The following is a 21893-nucleotide window of genomic DNA, read 5'->3' as shown; positions in this document are numbered from 1 at the left end:
AAGCCCTACGCCAACGACGACGTGCCCATAGATGTACGAGAGGTGCGAATGCTCGGTTCTGGAGTATGGACATCCGGCCGTGTCGCGACTAACCTAGCCTAGCAAGAACCTAGAAGCAACCAGACTAGACTTCAGAATCGTCCAGTTCCGCTGTTTCTTGCACAACTTAGTGCAAGCTACGCCTTTTTCTTCTTCCTCTCCCTTTCTTGGTTCTGTTTATTACTATTTCTTCTTTCTTTCTCGCTCTCCTTATCTCTCTCAGTCTTACTCAGTTTCTTCTACATCTTTTTTGCGTCTGTTCCCATTTCTTTAATCTTTTTCTGTCATTCTTCCTTTTTTCTCTGTACTCGTTCTCTCAACCATCAGAATTATTGCATCCCACGTGGGACAAATCGGCGCACGTGCTCTGGGAGCGAAGAAGAGAGGGCGTGCCGGTTCATGATAATTTTTAGTCGCGACTAACGGACTTTCTCAGAGCTTAAACAGCGGAACTGTTAAACACGTGACCTTGCATTCGTTTGCAAAGATGGTGCTCGCACAAATTTGCATCGTTGCCTGGCGGCTGCTGTGCAAAGCAACTATTTGGAGAGGGTTGCTGCTTAGGCAACATCAGTACCTACAGAGGAGAAACGTGGAACATACAATGGGCACAGATCAATAAATGTACTGTTCCTCCGGTGACTCCACGAGTGCCGCCAATACAACCACCACATATTCAGTGTACCGTTGCAATGTGCCTGTCCCTGCCTTCTCTGAAATCGACAGGCACCATGGGGCTTTTTAGAGCAGGAAATAGTGGGGAGTTGCAGACAGTCTGGCCATGCCTGTTACAGGTCGAACTGAGACCATCCATGCTTTTAGCAGAGCAACCAACAGACACCACTGCTGCTGGTCAACAGCGACGCCGACAGAGGTAATGGCTGGCACACGTTGGTTTCGGGACTAGGGGCTCCACTGTGAAGCATTTTAAACACCGAACAATCTTGCAAACCAGATTTTCTGAATCCCACAAGATGGAGTAAAGGCAAATTTTACATCTACCCATTCGCAGCACAAAGCTACAAGTACATACAAATTTCTCACAAAGAAAAGCTTCGTAGTTGATGCAAAGTTCCGTTGTCAGCCATTCAAAACCGGGATTGATGCTTTTCCGAGGTGGTTGCTCTACCAATATAGAAGGAATCCATCTGAATTTCCTTGTAGCTTTGTGGCAAAAACAGTTGGATGGCAATTTTCCTTCTCATGGAACTGCAGACAGCATTGCACAAAAGAGCTGCGTTCTATGCAGTGACACTGTGAAGTAGTTTGCAATAACAATGCACGCAATCACCATGGTGCACTTCAAAATTTCATTTTTAATTTTTAATATCAAACGTTATGTACAGCATAAACATCATACATTAATATAGACAACACAGCAAGAGCCTCGTAATGTATACATAACTACACAATAAACTTATTCCTTCTGACAGGTCAACGGTACATCCCCGGATTATTTGCTTTTTGCATCGTTTCTTAAAAACTGCTTTCTATGCCACTGCACCTGGCCATGAGGGAACGAAAGACGAACAAGAGATGTGCGGGCAAAGTATTCTTTCTCCCCAAATACCTATATTTATACGTGAAAAGGAGAGCAAATGAAATACTGCAAGGCGTACTGCCTGATAATGCGCAGACTAACACCTTGACTGAAGAATGAGGCTTATAAAAGCATTGTGTATATAAGCCATGGGCCAGCCTAAGATCTGACAATGCTTCAGCAGTGGCCATAACGAAAATTCCTAGGAGATGAGTAGACAATGTCAACCACAACAAGTAAGTGCTTGTACCAAAAAAATGGGGCAAACAAGCAAGGCTGAAACAGAGCTATCTACAAGTGACAGAGAAGCTGCCATGTTTTTTCCAAGAACAGGTAGGTTCAGATTAAGAAATCATTCACTTGCCCATAACTGCACAAGTGGTTACAATGTCAACCTCGGAACAAAAATGGCAGCTGCATCCAGGGGGATGCTCAATTGGCCCAGCTGTACAAAGCACTGGTAGCACCACACAAGTCCGTGGTGCAGCAGCAGAAAGTCCATGCCAGTTGTTTATGGAGAGGGGAAAGAGCATAGCGCTCAAGTTCCTGAATGCACTTGCTATCCTTTCTCCAATGCAGTGCACAATGAAGTGAGCACAGCAACTATGAAGCATTCTGCTAACAGCTGATCCCTTTTGAATGGCCTGCAGGGAAAGAATGTCACTGATTGAAGACGATGTTTGCTGACCTCTACACACAACGCCTGCCTCTTTACTGTAGTGGCTTCCAAAGCCATACCTTCCGCAAACATGCGTGCCTAAAATGTATTTTCAAAAGTTTGCTGCAATGGTATCGCCAAAAGAGTGACCAGGGAGAACTACAGAGCTGGTTTGACCAGGCATTTCTTTCTCTTGCACTTACATGATTCAATTTTCAAAGAAACAACGTTGAAGCACATTGCAAAAACAAAGAGTGCAACATATGGCTATGGCCTCCGAGGCTTCATCATGTTTGTTCCCAGGTTTTAAAAGAACTACAATGCTCCTAGAGCAAGAGGAGATTAGGGCCAGAGAATGAAGAAAAAAACTGCCATGTCCATGTGTGTCGTCTTGAAACGAGCTATAAGAAATAAAGTGAACAAGAGAACCCATCCCCACTGTCCTTGCCCTATTCTCCTCTTCATTTACAGTGAAGCGTCCTCTATGTGCCCCACCCTAGCAAAGCCTGCCCCACAAACGGCCGCCGCCTCGAGCATCTCTCGACGACTACGACAAAATGCACACACACACAACTTCACGAGCTTGGCTAACCTGCATGCTCACGAAGGAAATAGGGCATGCCAAGAGTGACACAAAGGATTTAGCACATACTTTCACAGTTCAACCAGGCATTCCATGCTAACAGCGGTGCTCCCCTACATCACTGCTGAACCACTCAGTGAAACATCCACACATAAGCACACATACAAATTAAAAAAAAGAAAGAAGACCCACAACAAACTAGGGAGCATTCGTCTATAAAATGTCTCACACTTTGCAGCATGCCCCTGCCCAAAAAAGCAGGCTGTCTTCTCTCTGGAGTGTCACACTGGAACTGATCATGGTCAAAAAAAAGAAAAAAAAAAAGAGCTGCATGCCTCAAGCAACAAGTTGGGTGTGTGTGCCGGCGTCCATGCTCGCGGATGTGTGCCAGTGCAGCCACTCCCTCCAGTTAGTATATATACCTATACACCCCGTCTGTATACATATATGTATATATATATACTGCGTATGTACAGATAGAGAAAAAGAACGTAATTGGAGGGGGCTACAAAAGGGGGCGCCTCTGTTTTCCATCCTCGACGTCATCACAGTCGGCGGCAGCAGTGGCGCCTCCCTTCTCTGCCACAGAACAGTGCTTGGGGGCAGCAGGGTCTGCTCGTGGCGGTGGGTGGGGCCTGGGCAATGTGGTGGGGCTCGGAAAGGGTCCTGGTAGGAAGGGCATCACTTGCAGCAGCCACCCGATTGCTGCGGGTGCTCGCTAAGGTCCACACCTCGACGGCCCTGGCCACTGGCCCCACCACCAACAGTCGAAGTACCTTGTTCCGTCTTGGGAAGCTTCTTGGCTGCAAATACAGTCGTGATGTACTGCAGAGTCACAACTGGCAAAACCAACACGGATTATGCATCTCTTTCAAGCAAATTTCAATTTCTTACACCAAGCTTCTCACTATTGCTCCATTCTGCAACTACCATTATATGATAATGCTGCCTGCCACTACCAGGCAGCTAGTAGTTCAGAGAGTAATGGAAGATAAGCAGAGGCTCCATGAAGTGCGCTTGAATTTCCTTGTGGCACAATAGACCGAAACAAGTTTCATAGCCACTGCTTTTCTGAGAGATTTCAACGTAATTTGCACAAAGAGCTTGCATGCCCTGCATGGTAGTATATACTGAGAAAAAGTTGTGCAGGATACATATAAGACAAATCATAATAGTGATGATTTAGCATCAGCATAGCAAAAAAATTAAATCATGGGATTAATGTACTGAAATTGCACGGAGGGTTATAAGCAACATCATTGTGGAGGGTTCAGGATCAATTTTGAACAGTTGGCATACATCACTGCGTATACAATGTTGCATTTCTTTTCCATCAAAATGTGGATGCCAAACTGACATGATGCTCAGCAGCAGAACCCTACAACCACAAATCCTGCATGGCAACTAGCTTTCTTCCTGTGTAATACGTCTGTCACACGAATTTGTTTTAACTTAATTTCTACGTCAAGGGAGGCTGTGCTTTGTTCCACACAGTTGCCCTTACGCTAAGCAAGTTTAACGGCTAAGGAGTACTCTCGTTCCCCTAAGTGTATTGCGAAAAAGTTGCAAACAGAAAATAACCGCAGGCAAACCAACAATGCAATTAGCAACAATAAAGGTTACTTCATTGCATAATCCATTCATAACGTCATCTTTAAAAGCTATTCACACACTGAGGGCACCTATTCTTTTACGCCATGCCTTGCAAAAACGTCAGTCATCTTGAGTAAGTTTCTCAGTGCGCCCCTGTGTTTACGTCACTGCTTTCATTCCATTTCAATTGTAATCCTAATTATTTTACTTCATTATCAAGAATGATAGAAGTGAGCAACACTGATACTTTGTCATCCTCGCCAATTGCGCTGGAAGGATGTGCTTGAGGCAACAGGACAATTTCAAAGAAGTAGACGTCAACTTTCAGGGTGTCTATCTTCACCCATCCAGAGTGCCGTATTTTCACGCGCATAACTCACCCCTGCATATAATCCGTGCACCCCCCCCCCCTTTCAGCCCGCCGAAAAAGAATACCCTCACGTACTGCCCGCACATTTCATACAGGAAAGGCTGCACCAAAGCTACCACTCAAGCAACACAGCACATATGTAGACAGAAAAAGCTTACATTTAGCAAACAGAATACACTATTTGCAAGGCCAAAGTCACAGTTCACTCACTGTCACTGCTCTCGCTAGGGCTATCACTTGAGCCGCAGTCCTCACCGTTGTACAGTCATCTTCGGTTCTATCCATGTTTGTGATGTAGCATTTTTTGAAGCCTTTTTGCACCATCTCACTTGCAATCGCCCTCCATGCGTCGGGAATCCGCTTGCAGAATTAGCACAATATCAGGCCTTCGAATGCGTCCTGTCGGCATCAGGTCGTAGAGACCTTTGGCCATCCATTCGGCGTAAAGGCGCTTGACATGCACTTTGAAGGGCTTATTCAGTGATACATATAAAGGCTGCAACATTGATGTCATTCCACCGGATATGATAACTAAGTCAATGCCATTGCGTCAAAGACTGTCCACTTCCTCAGTTGTGTGGCCACGGATTGAGTCCAGAACGAGCATGGACCAGCGTGCAAGCATTGCACCGGGCCTCTTCTCCCATACAGTCTTTATCCAGTCCATAAAGCAGTCACTGTTCATCCACGCATTCTCGTATGCGCGCACCAACACACCAGCAGGAAAAGGAATATTCGGAAGAGTTTTCCTCTTCAGGATGACGTGTGGTCGCAGTTTTGTGCCGTCAGTGATGACACAAAGCAAGACTGCGCAGTGCAGTTCCATGTTCCCGCCGGTTAACACGCTCACCGAACTGCTGCCCGTCTTCTCGATTGTTGTGTCCAGCGACATTTCAAAATAAACAGGCGTTTCATCCACATTGACGATTTTTCAGGATATAGTAAAAGCTCGTTAATTCGGATTTCTAGGGACCGGAAAAAATGTCCGAATTAACTGAATGTCCGAAATTATCGAATGGTCAAAATAAACACAAATGCAAGAGTTTTTTCAACATACCTTTACTTTACAAGGTAATCGCGGATGCGTCTGTTTTCGAGCAGAAATTCGCATGGACACAATTTTTCTGAGCCCTTCAAGGTGCTCAGCAGCTCGCATGCTGTCTGCAGTGCCAAAACAAAATTCTTTAAGGACGACGAGGGCCTCCGCAGCTTCCTTCACAGTACGAGGGGGCCTGTATGGCTCATAGTGTGGCTGCTCCTCTTCAGGCTCTTCGTTCTCGGGTTCGTTGCCATGCATCACTTCCTTGATTTGCTCATCAGTCAGAGAGTCGGCAGTGGCAACGCCATCAATGCCGATATAATCGTCGAGTGTCACTGCATCAGGCATAACACTTCCAAAATCCTGCCCGTCATCGGCACTGTCGTTCGGCGACACTTCAGCCACTGTGCCTGAAACAGTTGGCAATGGCGTGTGCAGGCGTCCTCTGCCACACATACGCGAAGAATGCTAACTGCGCTCAGGAGACTCACGTCGTATTGTGCCGACGTCATGGCACAGAAGCTACTTCTTGCCGGGAGAGCCCATTTTTCAGGGCACGCAAAATTTCTACTTTGGTGGTGAAGTCCTTGGCCTCGTACTTGGGCCGCTTCGCCGGCGTTGCCATCGGCGGAGAGTGCGTTCACACGAGAAGTCAGCACAAAAGCACCAGCAACGATCAAGCTAAAGGAGCCGTACTGAATTGTTCCTCGATAAAACGGCGTTGAACGATGCAGCACACCAACGGGAACAAGGCAACAAAAATGACACCATGCCAAACCAATGCCTCCTTGACTAGATGCCCGGCGCGTCACTCGCTTTGCCATTGCGACGGCGGTTCCCTCAGTTCCCCACAAAATCCGTGAGGCAGCGCTCGTAGCCTGACCGGCTTCCGGCGGCAGCGGAAATATGCTTACCGCAGCAGACGATATCGTCAGTTCCGCCGCGCGCCGCGTTTGCCACCTCCGAGACTGTAACAGACGTGATGGAAATCTCGGAGGCAGCAGCACGTGACCTTCGTTAGTAAGTACGGAAGTAGGTAAGGTTAGTAAGGTGGTTTTATTCTCTTTTAACACAGGGCGGGAGTTTTAAGCACCACGGGAAGAAAAAACCATTGCATCCTTTGCAGGCGTTGTTACAAAGCAAATGCGAGGGTCCTGGGCCAGCTGTCTCCAAACGAGTTTTCCTGCTTCTTGGACTCCCCCCCCCCCTCACTTCGGGGAACGGATTAGACACCTACACCTGCTGCCTTTTCCCTGAACTGAGCGCTTCGGCGGGAAGCTGGCTGCTACACGCGGGAGCCCTCCGTGGAACGCGTATTTGCATCGAGTGTGCTTTTGGCTAAGGCTGGTGCCTTTGTTCGTAAAAGGATTACCAGTTCCCCGAGGTGGCATTGTCTCCCCCCCCCCCCCCTTCCGAACTGGTCGGACGTGAAGAGTGAGAGGGCAGTGGTCTCTGGAGTGCCATCCTGGGGGCGGTGACCTATGTGCCGAAGAGACGGACCCTCCAAAGGCATGCACGTTTGTGATTGGACATTTGCCGCATAAGGAGCTATAGTTGTGCAGCTCCAAAGGCATGCACGTTTGTGATTGGACATTTGCCGCATAAGGAGCTATAGTTGTGCAGCTCCAAAGGCATGCACGTTTGTGATTGGACATTTGCCGCATAAGGAGTTTCCCTGTCTTTGTATTGAAGCGTATTTAAGGAGCAGCAGAGCGTCTGCTCGGCATGGATCGATCGGACTAGATGTCGTTCTGACGATCCTGTCCTCTATGATGTTGTAAATAAACCTCTGTTAAGTTTTCCTCAACGCCGGTCTCTCTGCCTCGGCTTCCTGCTGTTCCGGACGTCCCTGGGCCTGCGGTACGACTGTCGCCGCTCAGCTCCACGCTACCCCCGGAGTCCGCGTCGGACAACGTCGCCGCTCGTAACAACTGGCTGCAGCGGTGGGATGGATCCAAATACCCGCTCGTAACAACTGGTGGCAGCGGTGGGATGGATCCAAATACCCGCTCGTAACAACTGGATGGCAGCGACGGGATTCTGCTCACGACAAGTCGCAACAAGCTCGTACCAGCATCGGGATCGTCTCCGCCGAGATCATGGCTGCAGGGTGTGGTGAGTGCTTGACTTTCTTCACTGAGATTTTACCAGGCTTTGTCTCGAGTTTTGTAGGAAAGGTGGTAATTTTGGGTAACTACTCTACGTTGACCTGTGCATAGGAACGTAGCGTCTTAGTAGTAGTGAAGTTAGCAGCACTTGCAGCAACCATGAATCTGAAGGCACTGAAAAAACCGCTTTTGCTAGAGTTAGCTAAAAGTTTGGGTTTGGATGTTCGAGAACAAATGAGAAAGCCAGAGATTATCGAGGCTATTGAGAACCTTGAGGCAGACGACGACGAGCTCTCAGAGTGTCTAGAGCTAATTGAGGAAGAAAGAAATGAGAGGCTTAGGCGCGAAGCTAAAGAAAGAAATGAGAGGCTGAAGCGCGAAAAGCGAGAGGCAGAGGAACGCGAAAGGCGTGAAAGGCGGGAGGCAGAGGAACGCGAAAGGCGCGAAGAGAGGCAGGCTCGGGAGCGAGAACATGCTCTCAAAATGAGAACACTTGATCATGAAATTCAGGCGATTAAGTGGCAACTGGCACAACGGCAACTCAGGATTTTCGAGATAGACGAGGACATTGTGTCTTTTCTCGTTAAGTTTGAAAAGGTCTGCGAAGATGTTGGTGTTAGCCGAGACCTTTGGTTGGAGAGGCTTGTCACGTTGCTACCGCGCGAAATTGCAAGCGTTTTGGAGCGCTTATGCACGGAGGAAGCGCAAGACTTTGATAAGGCCAAAGATGCCTTGCTGCGCCACTTAGGTGTTTCAGGTCCTGCTGACTGCGAAAGTCGGGGCAACAAAGTCAGCGCTGAGGCGCTTGAGGACGACGCGCGCTGTAAAGCGCTTGAAGCTGAGAACTGTCGCCAGGCGTTAGAGGCCGAAGCCCGTAGTAAGGCGCTTGAGGACGCCAGGGCACTAGAGGAGGAAGCGCGTCACAGAGCGCGAGAACAAGAAGCACTTCGCGTGGCGCAAGAGGCCGAGGCGCTCCGCAGGGCGCGTGAGGATGAATCGCGTCGAAAAGCGCTAGATGAGGAAGCGCGAGAACAAGAAGCACTTCGTGTGGCGCGAGAGACAGAGGCGCTACGCAAAGCGCGTGAGATTGAAAAGTGTCAAAGGCGCGAAGAGCAGGAGGCCGACTTCGAAGGCCAGAGAAAAGGGGCTATCCACGAAAGCGATAGCACGCCCGAAGCTGAAGAGACATCTCAGGGCGAGCTGGCTGACTTAGAGAGTGTCGGGACTACCGTTAGGTCAGACTCAGAGATACCTAGTAACGGCCCAGAAGACAAGTCAGTTCAGCCGCCTAAAGTGTTGGCAGCGAATGTCGCAGGCAGCGCACTTGAGAGTACTAGTGCCGAGACTATGAGCGCTGCGAGCCGTTCGGTAAGAAAAAGGCGCCGGCGCAAACGAAAGGCGAAGAAAAAAGAGACCAGTGGCGGTAAGCGTGCTAGGGCGCTAGCTCGACGCGACGAAATCCCGAAAAGGCGTGCTAGGACACGTTCCAAGTTGAGAGTCCCGCGGAAATCTAGATCGGACGTGAGGCGCGTCGCGAAAAAACGAATTTCAGTGAAATTCAGACGCCAAAGTCACCACCTGATCTCATCCTTTTCACGACCTAGTCGAGGCAGGAGCGCAGGGAAATGTCTCGCGTACGCCGGAATCGTGACAAAGGCTGTCCCTCACCGTGGTTAAAGGCTGACGGCTTAACCCGGAGGGGCACAATGGGCAAGCGATGCCCTTTGTCAGAATCGAGAGGCCGCGGGTCAAAAGTCACCGCTACTGAGCGCGTCGGACAGGTTTGTTCTTTGTTCATTTGTCGAGACCGGACCCCTCGAAATCTGTGGCATGCGCGTCTCCCCAGAGTTCGTCTGAAAGGGCGCGTTTGGAGACACCCTGGGATAACCGCAGCATAAAGATGAATTGACATCTTGAAAGAAGTTAGTGTGTTAATGTGTACTAACGAATTGAGGAGTGAAATTTTGTAATTTGTCACTTTCCTCCTCATTGTAGCAGACTTTGAGATGTTTGTTTGGTTATTTGTTTGTTTTGTTAATGTTTCCTTTTCATGACCGTTAACGCTATAGTGTAAAGAGCTGTAAATTGTTTTACGGAGATGTAGGCTGAGTTGAAAGCCTCCGTTTTAAGTAGTTTTGTTTCGACAGCTGGAAACATAGCTTTTAGCGCTCGAGTAGAGGAGAGCTGTTCGTAGTGGTTTACAGAGATGAAGGCGGAATGTTAAAAGCCTCTGTTTAACGTACTACTGATCTGTTTTGCGTTACGTGTTAGTATGCGCGTCAGTGTAATTTTAGTTTCTCCTTGTTTTGTGTTAAACGCGTGAGTTTGATTATCAGTTTTATTTCGTATTTAGTTTGCAGCGTTTTGTTTTCTTAATGTAGTACTCATTTGCCAAGTGCAATGAGTAAAAGGGTTTTAGCCGAAGGCTAGGGTTGTGTGCGATTCAGGGAACTTGATGGCATCGGGTACTCTGGCTTGTGTATTTAGGTTCAATTTTTTTATGTGACAGGTTTACAATTGCCTTTTTTTTGTTGTTGTTGTGGTCGTGCTTCATCACGACATGTGTTTGTGGGTTTGAGCAGCCTATTTCAGGTTTGGTTGTTGGAATTGCTGCTGCTATTGTAATTGAAAGCAGGACATTTTGGTTGAAGTAAAAGCCTGGTAGGTCTCAGGGAGAGAGTACGGGCGCTTGCCTGCTTGGCGGTTGTGGTTCTCGCGTGGTTGACACAGGTGCTGTCTTTCGAGAGGGAATGTTGGCCAGCAGAGCGAGAAGTTTTTCTCCGAACTTGGACGACGCTACCAGATGTTCGAGATCACCGGAGGTGGCGGAGGAATGTAGCAGAGCAGCATCGCGGTGTGTACGGCTTCAGCACATCAGCCTTGTCTTCATCGACCTCTCCCCACAAAGGTGATTGACCTTTGTACGTCGAGGTCTCAGCCTGCCGCCGGGGAAGCTGTTACAAAGCAAATGCGAGGGTCCTGGGCCAGCTGTCTCCAAACGAGTTTTCCTGCTTCTTGGACTCCCCCCCCCCCTCACTTCGGGGAACGGATTAGACACCTACACCTGCTGCCTTTTCCCTGAACTGAGCGCTTCGGCGGGAAGCTGGCTGCTACACGCGGGAGCCCTCCGTGGAACGCGTATTTGCATCGAGTGTGCTTTTGGCTAAGGCTGGTGCCTTTGTTCGTAAAAGGATTACCAGTTCCCCGAGGTGGCATTGTCTCCCCCCCCCCTTCCGAACTGGTCGGACGTGAAGAGTGAGAGGGCAGTGGTCTCTGGAGTGCCATCCTGGGGGCGGTGACCTATGTGCCGAAGAGACGGACCCTCCAAAGGCATGCACGTTTGTGATTGGACATTTGCCGCATAAGGAGCTATAGTTGTGCAGCTCCAAAGGCATGCACGTTTGTGATTGGACATTTGCCGCATAAGGAGCTATAGTTGTGCAGCTCCAAAGGCATGCACGTTTGTGATTGGACATTTGCCGCATAAGGAGCTATAGTTGTGCAGCTCCAAAGGCATGCACGTTTGTGATTGGACATTTGCCGCATAAGGAGTTTCCCTGTCTTTGTATTGAAGCGTATTTAAGGAGCAGCAGAGCGTCTGCTCGGCACGGATCGATCGGACTAGATGTCGTTCTGACGATCCTGTCCTCTATGATGTTGTAAATAAACCTCTGTTAAGTTTTCCTCAACGCCGGTCTCTCTGCCTCGGCTTCCTGCTGTTCCGGACGTCCCTGGGCCTGCGGTACGACTGTCGCCGCTCAGCTCCACGCTACCCCCGGAGTCCGCGTCGGACAACGTCGCCGCTCGTAACAACTGGCTGCAGCGGTGGGATGGATCCAAATACCCGCTCGTAACAGCGTGCGTTATAGGCGGTGCTCGTTGCCTGACCGCGGAGAAAAAAAGAGGGAGAGGGTACGGAACCGGGTTACCGGACCACGCGGCGGGCATCTAGTCAAGGAGGCATTGGCCAAACCCACACGCTATCATGTGCGAAGAAAAGGCGTTCAACCAGTCTCAAGTCAAGCCAAGCCGATAATTGATGTCCACGGCGATGCAGCATTTGAGCTTCACTTTTGTTCTGAATGGTTCTTTTTTTCGTTTTCGAGCCTCGCCAGCGGCCCGAAAGTCACCGAATTATCCGATTTGCGGTCAAATCTGTCCGAAATAACGAGCGCCCAGTCTCATAGAGTGACGCATATATTTACAGGGACCAGATGACGTCTCCGAATTAACCGATTTTCCGAATTAACGAGAGTCGAATTAACGAGCTTTTACTGTAATTGTGCTGGTTTCTCAGGCAAATTACGTAATGCTGATACTTGAACAGCTTCTCCTCGTAAGAAGCCAGTAAGCATTGGCAAAATGTCGTCTACCATCCGATTGAAAGCCCTTGCCATTTCATGAAGCAGTGCAGCCATCCGCGGCTCGCACAGAACTCGTGAGGTAGGCCTAGCTCTCTTGATAGTCGCTGCGCTTCCACTTGGGCCATCTCTGTTGATACGGCATGACCCCTACTTCTCATTTCTTCAATGAACTTCCCTAGCTGAACCTCCAGGTCAGGGTAGGCACCGCTCTTGGGGCCACAAAACGACCTACGGTCACAGTGCGCAGCTTGTAGGCTGTCCTTCCTCCACTGTTGCATGCAGGACTTGTCCACATCGTAGTCTTTTCGCTTCGCGATTTTCAAATTCCTCAGAGACGGCGATGATGTTCAGCTTTTGCTGCGCGGTGAATGACTGCGCCGAACGCTACTCATGATGACAGAACAGATTGATCTACGCACGGCGAATGGGTCGAGATGTTGAGATCGAGCGGCATCAGCGATAAAGAAAGGCTTAGTCAAGTGTTACTGAGTAGGGGTATCACGGCACAACGCGTATTGCCGTGAAGCTGCACTAAAGGAAAAGACCCGCGTATTACCGGTACCCCTACTTTGCCACTGAAATTTTCACATTTCTGATGCGGGTTATATACGCGAAACGGTACATGGTGCAACATGTGTAGTGACTGTACAGTAGCAAAACAAAAGTGCAGTGTAGCTAACATCCTTGTCGGTACCACTGCCAACATGCTTACGGTTGATCAAGGGTTCTCAAACTGAGTTCTGCGGAACCCAGGGGTTCTGTGAAGGGCATTCTAGGGTTCCACAAGCAGTCAGAACTGCAACCTGTTTTACTCCCATTAGCATCTAATTTATTGAGTTAAACAAGACTGCATACTGCATCCACACACAGAGTCTGCGATTAGCAAGAGATCCATGCGGTAGCGGCACGAAAGACTTTTAGCCATAAGTATGCACCATGAAATTTGTGCAATTTGCAGACTTGCAGTGACAAGAGTGCAGAGCACTGGTAATTCATACTCGTGAGCACAGTTTGTAACACAAGCATGGAAATCAATGAGGTAATTCTGCAAGCCAAGAGACTGAGGATGATGTAGCACTCTCCCTTGGGCGGCAAGCACAACCCGGATGCCGCGCGCCCACAAAAAGAAAATGAAGACTGCACTTGGCAGTGGCATGTGAAGCCATGGCTCGTGTTGTCAGCTGGTGTCCATTCTTGGTCAGTTGTCTGTTTCCTTCACTCCCTAGGACCACAAGTGCTGACCTAAAACGAACACTATGACTTATCCAACTGCACCCTCTACTGAAAGAGGCCTCACGTCTGCAGGAGGTCTTGATGGTGCAACTGAGCCTCCCACCCTTCTGGCCCCAGAACCCCAAGTTTGGTTTCACCACATCAAGGAACAATTCTCCCTCTGCTGCACTGACTAGGAAACAACACGTTACTACCATGTTGCCTCAGTCCTTCATCCTGATGTTGCCAGTGAGCAATGATGGGCATATGGGCCGCATTATTTGTAGCTCATGGCAGATCGGCTCTAATGTGGCATAGTTTTGATAAACGCTGATTTGCCACTGATCTATGCCGATTTTGTAATCAAAACATGCAATGAGTGTTTTGATACGCGCAAAAAGCATCACTTCTTGCTTGCTGTGGGCCACACGAGTATTTAGGCTTAGCCTTACGACCGTTGTACAGCATAGACCGCTTATAACGTAAGTCGCCGGAGTCGCGAATATCCGCACTATAAGCGGTACCGCACTATAACCAAAACAACATTTTTGAAAGGTTGCACGTGTACAAAACATGACCAACAGGCAGGCGCGCGATTCCGATTATCGCGGCATGCGACTGGGGCGTAAGTTTGCATCTGCTTACATTTGAAAATGTTGAACTGTTAGCGTCCGCGGACCTGCGGTGCCGACATAACGAACGCGGAAAAAATGCGCCGTCACGGGAAGTCGCCGCGGTAACACACTGCGCGTCCGCGATGTCGAAAACGGTGGCGACCACAAACCACCACTCGAGTGTTTCACACGCACGCCCGCGTTTTCGTAAAAGATGTAAGTCACCCCTTCTAAATGCAACAATTGCAAAATGTTTCACTGACTCGGCACCAAACCGCAACTTCTGTAGTCCGCGGCCGCCGACATGGCAGCTAGCGCTCGTTAGGCCTAGCGTGCGCGTTGCAACTTGGCATGCCACCGCGAGAAGCTTGCCCTAGGCAACACGGAGATCGGGAGTAGAAGAGATCGCACTCGCGAGCTAAACCGAGGGCATCACGCGTGAAACGAAGTTTCGGTTCGCGATCGGGAGAACAGCCGCGGCAACTATCCTGAAAAAGTCTTTCAAGCTTGTAAGTCCGCCTGTTGGTGGCAAAGGCGAAAGCTCAATCGCGTCTCAAAGCATTGTTACTTGCGGGGGAATCGAGGTTGCACGCGCAATATCTGCGCTCTACGACGAAGCAACGACGAAGCGCGCATGTCAAGCGGCCGAAGGGGGCAAAGGCTTCTCCGTCGGCCGCGCAACCGCTCCCCCTCCTCACACCACGCACCTGCGCCGGGCTGCTGTCCCCCACAGCCATCCCTTTTTTTTTCTCCCCCCGCTCCTTGTTCGTTCGTTCCGCGTCCCCTCCTCCTTTGTAATGCCGTCGCCGCTCTCTCCCCCGCCGGCGCATCTCCGCTGAGAAGCACGCTCGCACCCTCGCATCTCTGAGAATGTTCCGGCAGCCGCATTATAACCGGTCTTTCATCTCGGGGGTCTGCACAATAAGCGGTATGCGTATACATGGAGTTCTATGGGAGAGTAAACGGGAGTCAGAAAAAACCGCATTATAGCCGGTACTGCACTGTAAGCGGTTACGTTATAAGTGGTCTGAGCTGTATCAAGGGCCATTTCGCAGCGCGACTGTCACTGCTTTGTTTGTCTTTTTTTCTTTTTTTGCAAAAAAATGAAAGGATTTTGCAAATCAGTTCTGCGGAATCCCGCATAGTGGTGGAAATATATAGCACGAAGCCACAAGGAACTCGCATGTAGCAAGAAGCCACAAGGAAATCCATACGGATTTCTCAGAAAGCTTTGTAGTTGCCGGATGCCGAAAAATTCATCCTAGTCCGGGCCAGGACAAATTTTTCCACAACTAAGAAGCTTTCTTTCCGAGCAATCCGTATGGATTTCCTTGTGGCTTCGTGCTACATACAGGTAGTTGCCCATTTCCCTTTCTTAAAACAGGGTTTTGTATGACCAGCACTTCGTTTGTGTGAACAAAGCATTTGCGCGACTTGCGAGGTGGCACACGCTGGAGGAGGTGAGGAGGAGCAATTGCAAGTTTGCCTATGTATATATTAGTGTTCCAGATCAACATCGATGGCTTTCAAAATTAAAGGTAAAAGGCCAATGTGGCGGCATTCGTACTCCAGTTGCACAGATGAACAGACGTGTCATCACTCTGGCGATGAAACGTCTGTAGATTCATGGTGCATTGTATTGCACACTACTCCAATGTCTACTCGGCATAGTTCCGTATTCAAAGCCACGACTGCACCGTCAAGATGCCGTGCCTCAGTGCCCGATTTGGTGTTCGTTATCGCCGCATGTTAGTTTAAAGCACAAGCAGCCAAAGCAGAGGTAGCAGTAAACGCAATGAGCTCTCAGTTTATCTTGCAAATGACTGTGATTGTTCAGGAAACGGATGCCATTGATGAGGCTAGTATCTTGCAAGCGATCTTGATCGATGAGAAAGAAAATAACCAAAACAAACATTGCTGCTTGCTTGTTTGGGGATATCACAGAGCTCACTCTCAGTGACCCTAAATTCGAAAGAAGCTATTACGGACTCTGAAGACTAGAATGAATTCATAGCGAAAGCAACAGGCACAGGTGCATTTACTGTGAGTGAAAAATTTACCGTGATAGCAATGACCAAAATTTGCAATGTCGTAACAGGTCTTGCTCAATTCTTCATTTGGTGCGCGATGTTGCAAAACAGAAAACGAGGCCACCATAAATGAAGATGCGATAATTAAGGTTTTTCACCTTCCTCTCACGTGGTTTTGGACTGCAGCGCTTTTGTTTCTGTGGCTTGCGACGGTTTTCGATGTTGCGCGTTTATCGGACATGACAGCATCGGCATCACACCATTCTGGCTAACGGCCGATGTTTCTATGGCAAGCCACAGAAGAAGAACAGATGCGATAACTTTATTTTACTCACATAATCACAGTGCATTGGACCTACATTTCTTTCAGCTTTATGCATGCCTTACGTACGGGCGTCTTGGAGAACTTCCTCGGTTGCGGCATTACAGCGTGGTCACCGGATCACAGATTCAACAGTTATTTTCTTACGTTATTAAATTTAGATTTTTGTACTGCCACATTATTTGAACATTCTTGTGCTGTGTAAAACTGAACCCTATCAAAGTTTCAATACAACAAATTAAGTTGGTCATTTTACAAACTGTTATATCAATGTTTAACTGTACTCCATCTATCCTGCATAGCATGAGGATGATATCTGATGTTTTTAGCGCAAGGGCCATTTGATGGCCAAAGAGCGCCAGGACATGATATATCCTGCATAGCAGGCGACACTACAAAGACTTTCTGCTACAAAGGCAACTGCTTGCAAAGGCAACTTGTAGTGCAAAGGCACTACAAAGGCAACTGCTTGCATTTGGAACCAACAAAACGTTATGTCATATTATAGAACAATATCCTAACGAGACACAAAAGAATGCTGAGTCAGATAATTGTGTTACAAGTCAGTGTATGATTGACTATGCTACAGATGACGAAAAAAAAGACATTTTACTTATTCATCCCACTTTGATAGTACAAGCCCAACTTTCATGTGCATAAAAGCTTGTCAATTGGAATCTTACGAATATGCTTGTCAAGTTTTAACCAAGAGAAATGCAATCTAAAATAATTTATTACAGAATGCCATACTTAATGATGAAAAGCGTGAGCACTTCAGGAACCATCGGTTATTTATAAAAGACGTACGTGAGCATTTCCTGCAATTAATGTTTGCATGATCCACTGTCTACGTTTTTGCAACTAACCTTTTCAAAAATTAATGCAAGAACATGATGGCCATCAAGTTTGGAGATCATTGAAAGAGGTCTTCGTCCTACACTGGGCATAAAAAATAGGCTCAAGATGACAATCATACACACCAATAGCCAAGAAGATGTCATTGACGTTCATTGCTGTCTTGGCTGATGTCTCCATGAAAAGAAGCCCATTCTCTTCAGAGTAAGCCTGTGCCTCCTACAAAAATGTAAGAAAAAAATATATATTACAAGAGGTAAACAAAGCAAGTACCACACTACTCACATTTATAAATGCCACACTAAACAGTAATTTTATACCCTATGCACATTACCATATTTACTCAAATCAGGCCGGCCCCGATTCTAAGCCAACCCCCGAAATTCGCAAGGCCAGAAAAAAAAAAACCCTGCTCATTGTACTCGAATCTAAGCCTACCCCCCCCCCCCAATCCCCCTTTCGCACATCGTTTTTTCGAAGAAAAAAAAAATCTGCTTAGATTCGAATAAATACGATAAGTCGAACACTATGAATAAAAAGCATATGTTAAAGGGACACTAAAGGCAAATATTAAGTCGACGTTGATTGTTGAAATAGCGGTCCAGAAACCTCGTAGTGCTGCTTTTGTGCCAAGGAAGTACTTATTTTGAAATAAAATCACGTTTTTAGTGGTCCACACCGCGTTAGCGCGCTTCAAATCTCCCGCCTGAAAATACGACTTTCATACGTCACTGCTGCCATGCCCAACGTTGCCCGCTTTTACTGCACGGCCGCCGACACTAGTAGCAGCCGAGCGGAAGTAGCGGGACCCACAGTAGCAACAACGGCGCTGCGGCAAAGACTTGCTCGGATGGGCACATTCAAAGCCTTCACCAAGTTGCGGTTGGTCTCGTAATCCTCAGTACGAAAGTGCAGCGAGCACACACGCAGAGGTTTTGACTGTTTAGCACACTGGCGCAATGGCATGACACTAAGCCACTTCGAGCGTAAGGGTTCATTCCGCGGCACCCAGTGAAAAGACACACCGGTTTCCTTGCTGCAGCACTGGCGTGTGAACCATTCGGGCATCCGGCAATATCACACGCATGCGGCATTTTGTCGAACTTTCTGTCAGAGCGACTTTCACGAGCGCTCAAAACACGCACGGCAGTACGCGATCCCGAAACTACCACTGAGACGGGCGAGGCGTAGTTCGGCGAAAACGGAACCTTTGAACCACGCGCGCCACGGAGGTTTTGTTTTCCATGAATCAAGCGGAAACGAACAAACAGCATTTTATTACATCTTTTGATGCTCGGAATGTTCTTTTTTTACTGCTGCTAGTTTGATTACTAGTGATTTGTAGGCCGACTTCCATACGTCATCGGGCTCACTTCGAAAATGTCCCACTCGTGGCGCTCATCATGTGATACATTTAGCTTAATTTCTCGGTAAGTAGGGCACTGCTGTTGATAATATTGCCGCTTTAGAAGTTGTCATACATTGGGCTTTCACTCTGACATAAATTGTTATTTGCCTTTAGTGTCCCTTTAAGACCATGCCTGCAAACCTGTGAAGTTCAATATCCCTCAATATTCAGCAGACGCAAGAGGGAGGGGAGGGGTTTCGGTCTGCCTGAGCACATTCCTTTTGTGAAACACTAATTTAAAATGATTTACCAGCACATAAAAAGCTCAATTTTTCCTTACACATAAAAAGCAGCACACTTGAAAGCACAGGCTCACAAACAACACAATGTCTTCAAGTCCCAGTGACTCCTTCAGCACTGTGGCTGCCAATTTGGCCTGCTTTAGGAACTTGTCGGATTGAACGCTTGGAAAATGTGCCAGCTAACACACAGATGCTTTACCAGTATCAGCTAAACAAGCTCAACACTGTAGTTGCATTACACTTGGGCATTCCAAGTTACTTCAATGAAGAACTCCTAACTTTTTGTTAATCTTTCATGATGTTGATAGATTGCTCTACAAACAGATTGCTTCTTGCTCACCTGTCCTTACTTTTCCCATTAAGTATACATTTCGCTTGTTAGCCTAGAAAAGCACTGTTCTACAGTGACAATGATTAATTAGACAGAAAAAGCTAGTTATTTCACCACCATACCTGCCAACCTAGGGACCTCAATAATCAGGATAATTGCAAAATGAGAGAGGAGAAAGGAGGACAAAAAATAAAATAAAATGCACACGTCTATTTCTTGCTTCTCAGGGCCACTGCAATATCATACACAGCTCTGAATGGTTGCAGCAAAGCTTTTACATGCCGCCGATCATACCAGTGCTCGCAGATATAGTGCCCATGTGTAATTACACATGTGCGTAGAACAAAATCTGCTATGACCCACAAAACATAGCAGCCTTTCCCACACTTAGCTGGCTTCACTGCATAAAATTGCCCAACAGCAAAGCTAACTTTGAGTGTGCTGCAGTGTAATGCTATCAAGAGTTTTTCTCATAGAGGTAAATATAACACGCCAAACTGTAAATAACCAAGGCCACACACAAACGCGGCGGCCTCCCCTCCCTCTGTATCTGTAGGTAGAGGGGAGGGTCCCACGGCAAGCTGTTCTGGTTCCTCAAGACCAGAAAAATTTAAGAATTAACCATTGTCATTTGTTATTTTCATTTTGGTGGCTGTTTACACAGACATTTATGGCAGTGCCCGTAGAATCGGAAGGACTGGCCAGAAATCCGGAGTCTCCCAGGCAAATAGGGAGACTTGGCAGGTATGCACCACCATCTTTATCTGTTCTTGTATTAATCATCAAAACTGTTAATAACGCTCCATTCACACAAACAATAAACTCTGCGATTCCCGTTTTGGTGCTTTGGAAGCCTGGAAGAAGAAAAGGCAGGGGCTCAGCTTTTAAACTCAACCTTTAGCAATATGTTCCAGCTTCAAAACCTCATCACCTGATAAATACTCCCAGCCACCAGACATACGAAACCAAAAATTAAGACAAAGAAAAAGTTGTGCCAGCATGCATGGTTTGATGCATTCTCTTGTCTTCATTATACTACTGAGTACAACATACTACATTACCATTAAAAATAGCATTGCGTACAAAGAAGGCAGTAAGCACAGCCGGCTTGCAAATCAGTTTCACCAAGAGAGCTCTCAAACTGTAAGAAGGCACCAGAGTTCTGTTGTCATGAAAAAGGCCCTTAAAGGCCTTAAAGACCCTAAAGGCCCTCTGCGCATGACATCTGGCTGTAGCGTTTGAGCATCACCGCTGTATATATTCGTGCTTCGGTTGAAATAAACCTTTTTGTTGAAAGTTAGCGCACGTGTTGTGTCCTCCCTTCTCGTCCCTGTGTTATTTTGCGCTGCAAAATTTTTCCTAATGCCCTTAAAGGGGCCCTGCAACACTTTTTCAGCATGGTCAGAAAATGCTGCTGATCGGCAGTTAAGCCTCCGGAGAACAAGCAAGCCAACCATTATAGCTCAGCCCGTGGCCTGGAATTTACAATAAATGCACTTCCTCTTCTCTCGAAAAAAAATGATACGGCGTCACTGACACAAGTTCCACGCCATTGGCTGGTTTAAACATGGCGCACTGTGGGAGGCAGTCATTTGCCTGGGCGCGTGCAATTACACTGAATTCCACTCGTACTGGACAGACTCTTAAAAACTTTTGTGGTGGTTATTCGTGAGGAAATAAGCTCCTTTAAGGCCATTCCATGGCTACTTGGAAAAGTGTTGCAGGGCCCTTTTAAAGGAGCCCTAAACACCCACTCAGGATAGATAAGAAAATTCATTCCGCAGACAGAGCCCTAAGTTGTGAACACCTCTGCCAATTATTGTAGTCTTGCAAAGCCGAACTCCTTCTAAATATCCTTTATTCAAACAAAGGTGGCGGACTGGCCACCAAAGGATATGTGATGTAGTACAAATGGCAGCTTAGAACTCAAGCACCACAAATAGAGTTCCAGCACCTCAAGCACCATAAACAAATCCATGATGATGGCGGGCTTTAAAGAGACACTAAAGTTAAAAAGTGAATCAGTTTAGATTGATAAATTTTACTAACTAAAATGACATAAATTTGACCATAATAGGTTTATCAATAGAGGAGAAAATCAAGGTCCAAGTTTCATTTTTTAAATTTCGCAACAAAATCTTTGCGTGTTATGTCATAGATTTCAAAGTATTTTCCGTATTTTGGAGACACTGGCTCAACAAAATTTCCTGAAAGTTGGTATGTCAATACCCCGGTCACACTGGCAAATTTAGTGTCATTTTGAGCCAATGCACTTACGTCACCAGAATGTCACTTGGGTGGTGCACTGCTACACGAGAAAGGGAAGTGTACTTTGGAATGGCGATGGGTAATTATGTAGCACAGCAGATATTTGTTACATCAGGCAATGTTTCTTAAGTAATAATGCGTTATAGTTACAGGCAGCCCTTAAAATAAACTTTAGGTAGAAACATGGCGGATGCGGCCATTGCACAGCGTGTGCTGGGCATGCCCCTGGCGGCCGTGGCTGTAAACTGCCTGAGAACGAGAATAGCAAAGTAGCTTTTAGTGGTATAGTATGTTTTAATGCATAACAATATTCCTAA

General features: G+C 47.4%; 1 protein-coding gene across 2 annotated transcripts in view; it reads right to left on the bottom strand.

Moving 5' to 3' along the window:
* Window positions 1-1335: 1335 nt before the first annotated feature.
* LOC119388179 (ras-related protein Rab-5B) overlaps window positions 1336-21893 on the bottom strand; it is a 60087-nt gene continuing 39529 nt past the window's right edge. For both annotated transcript variants that reach the window (XM_037655831.2, XM_037655832.2), the window contains exons 4-5: window positions 17453-17546; window positions 1336-3623 (exon numbers count right to left, since the gene is read on the bottom strand). In XM_037655831.2, coding sequence (XP_037511759.1) covers window positions 3502-3623; window positions 17453-17546 — 216 coding nt within the window. In that variant the 3' untranslated portion in view covers window positions 1336-3501. The remainder of the gene's footprint in view (window positions 3624-17452; window positions 17547-21893) is intronic.

This window comes from Rhipicephalus sanguineus, chromosome 3 (assembly GCF_013339695.2).
Source record: "Rhipicephalus sanguineus isolate Rsan-2018 chromosome 3, BIME_Rsan_1.4, whole genome shotgun sequence".
NCBI classification, from domain to species: domain Eukaryota; kingdom Metazoa; phylum Arthropoda; class Arachnida; order Ixodida; family Ixodidae; genus Rhipicephalus; species Rhipicephalus sanguineus.
This window is presented reverse-complemented; position numbering and strand designations above follow the sequence as displayed.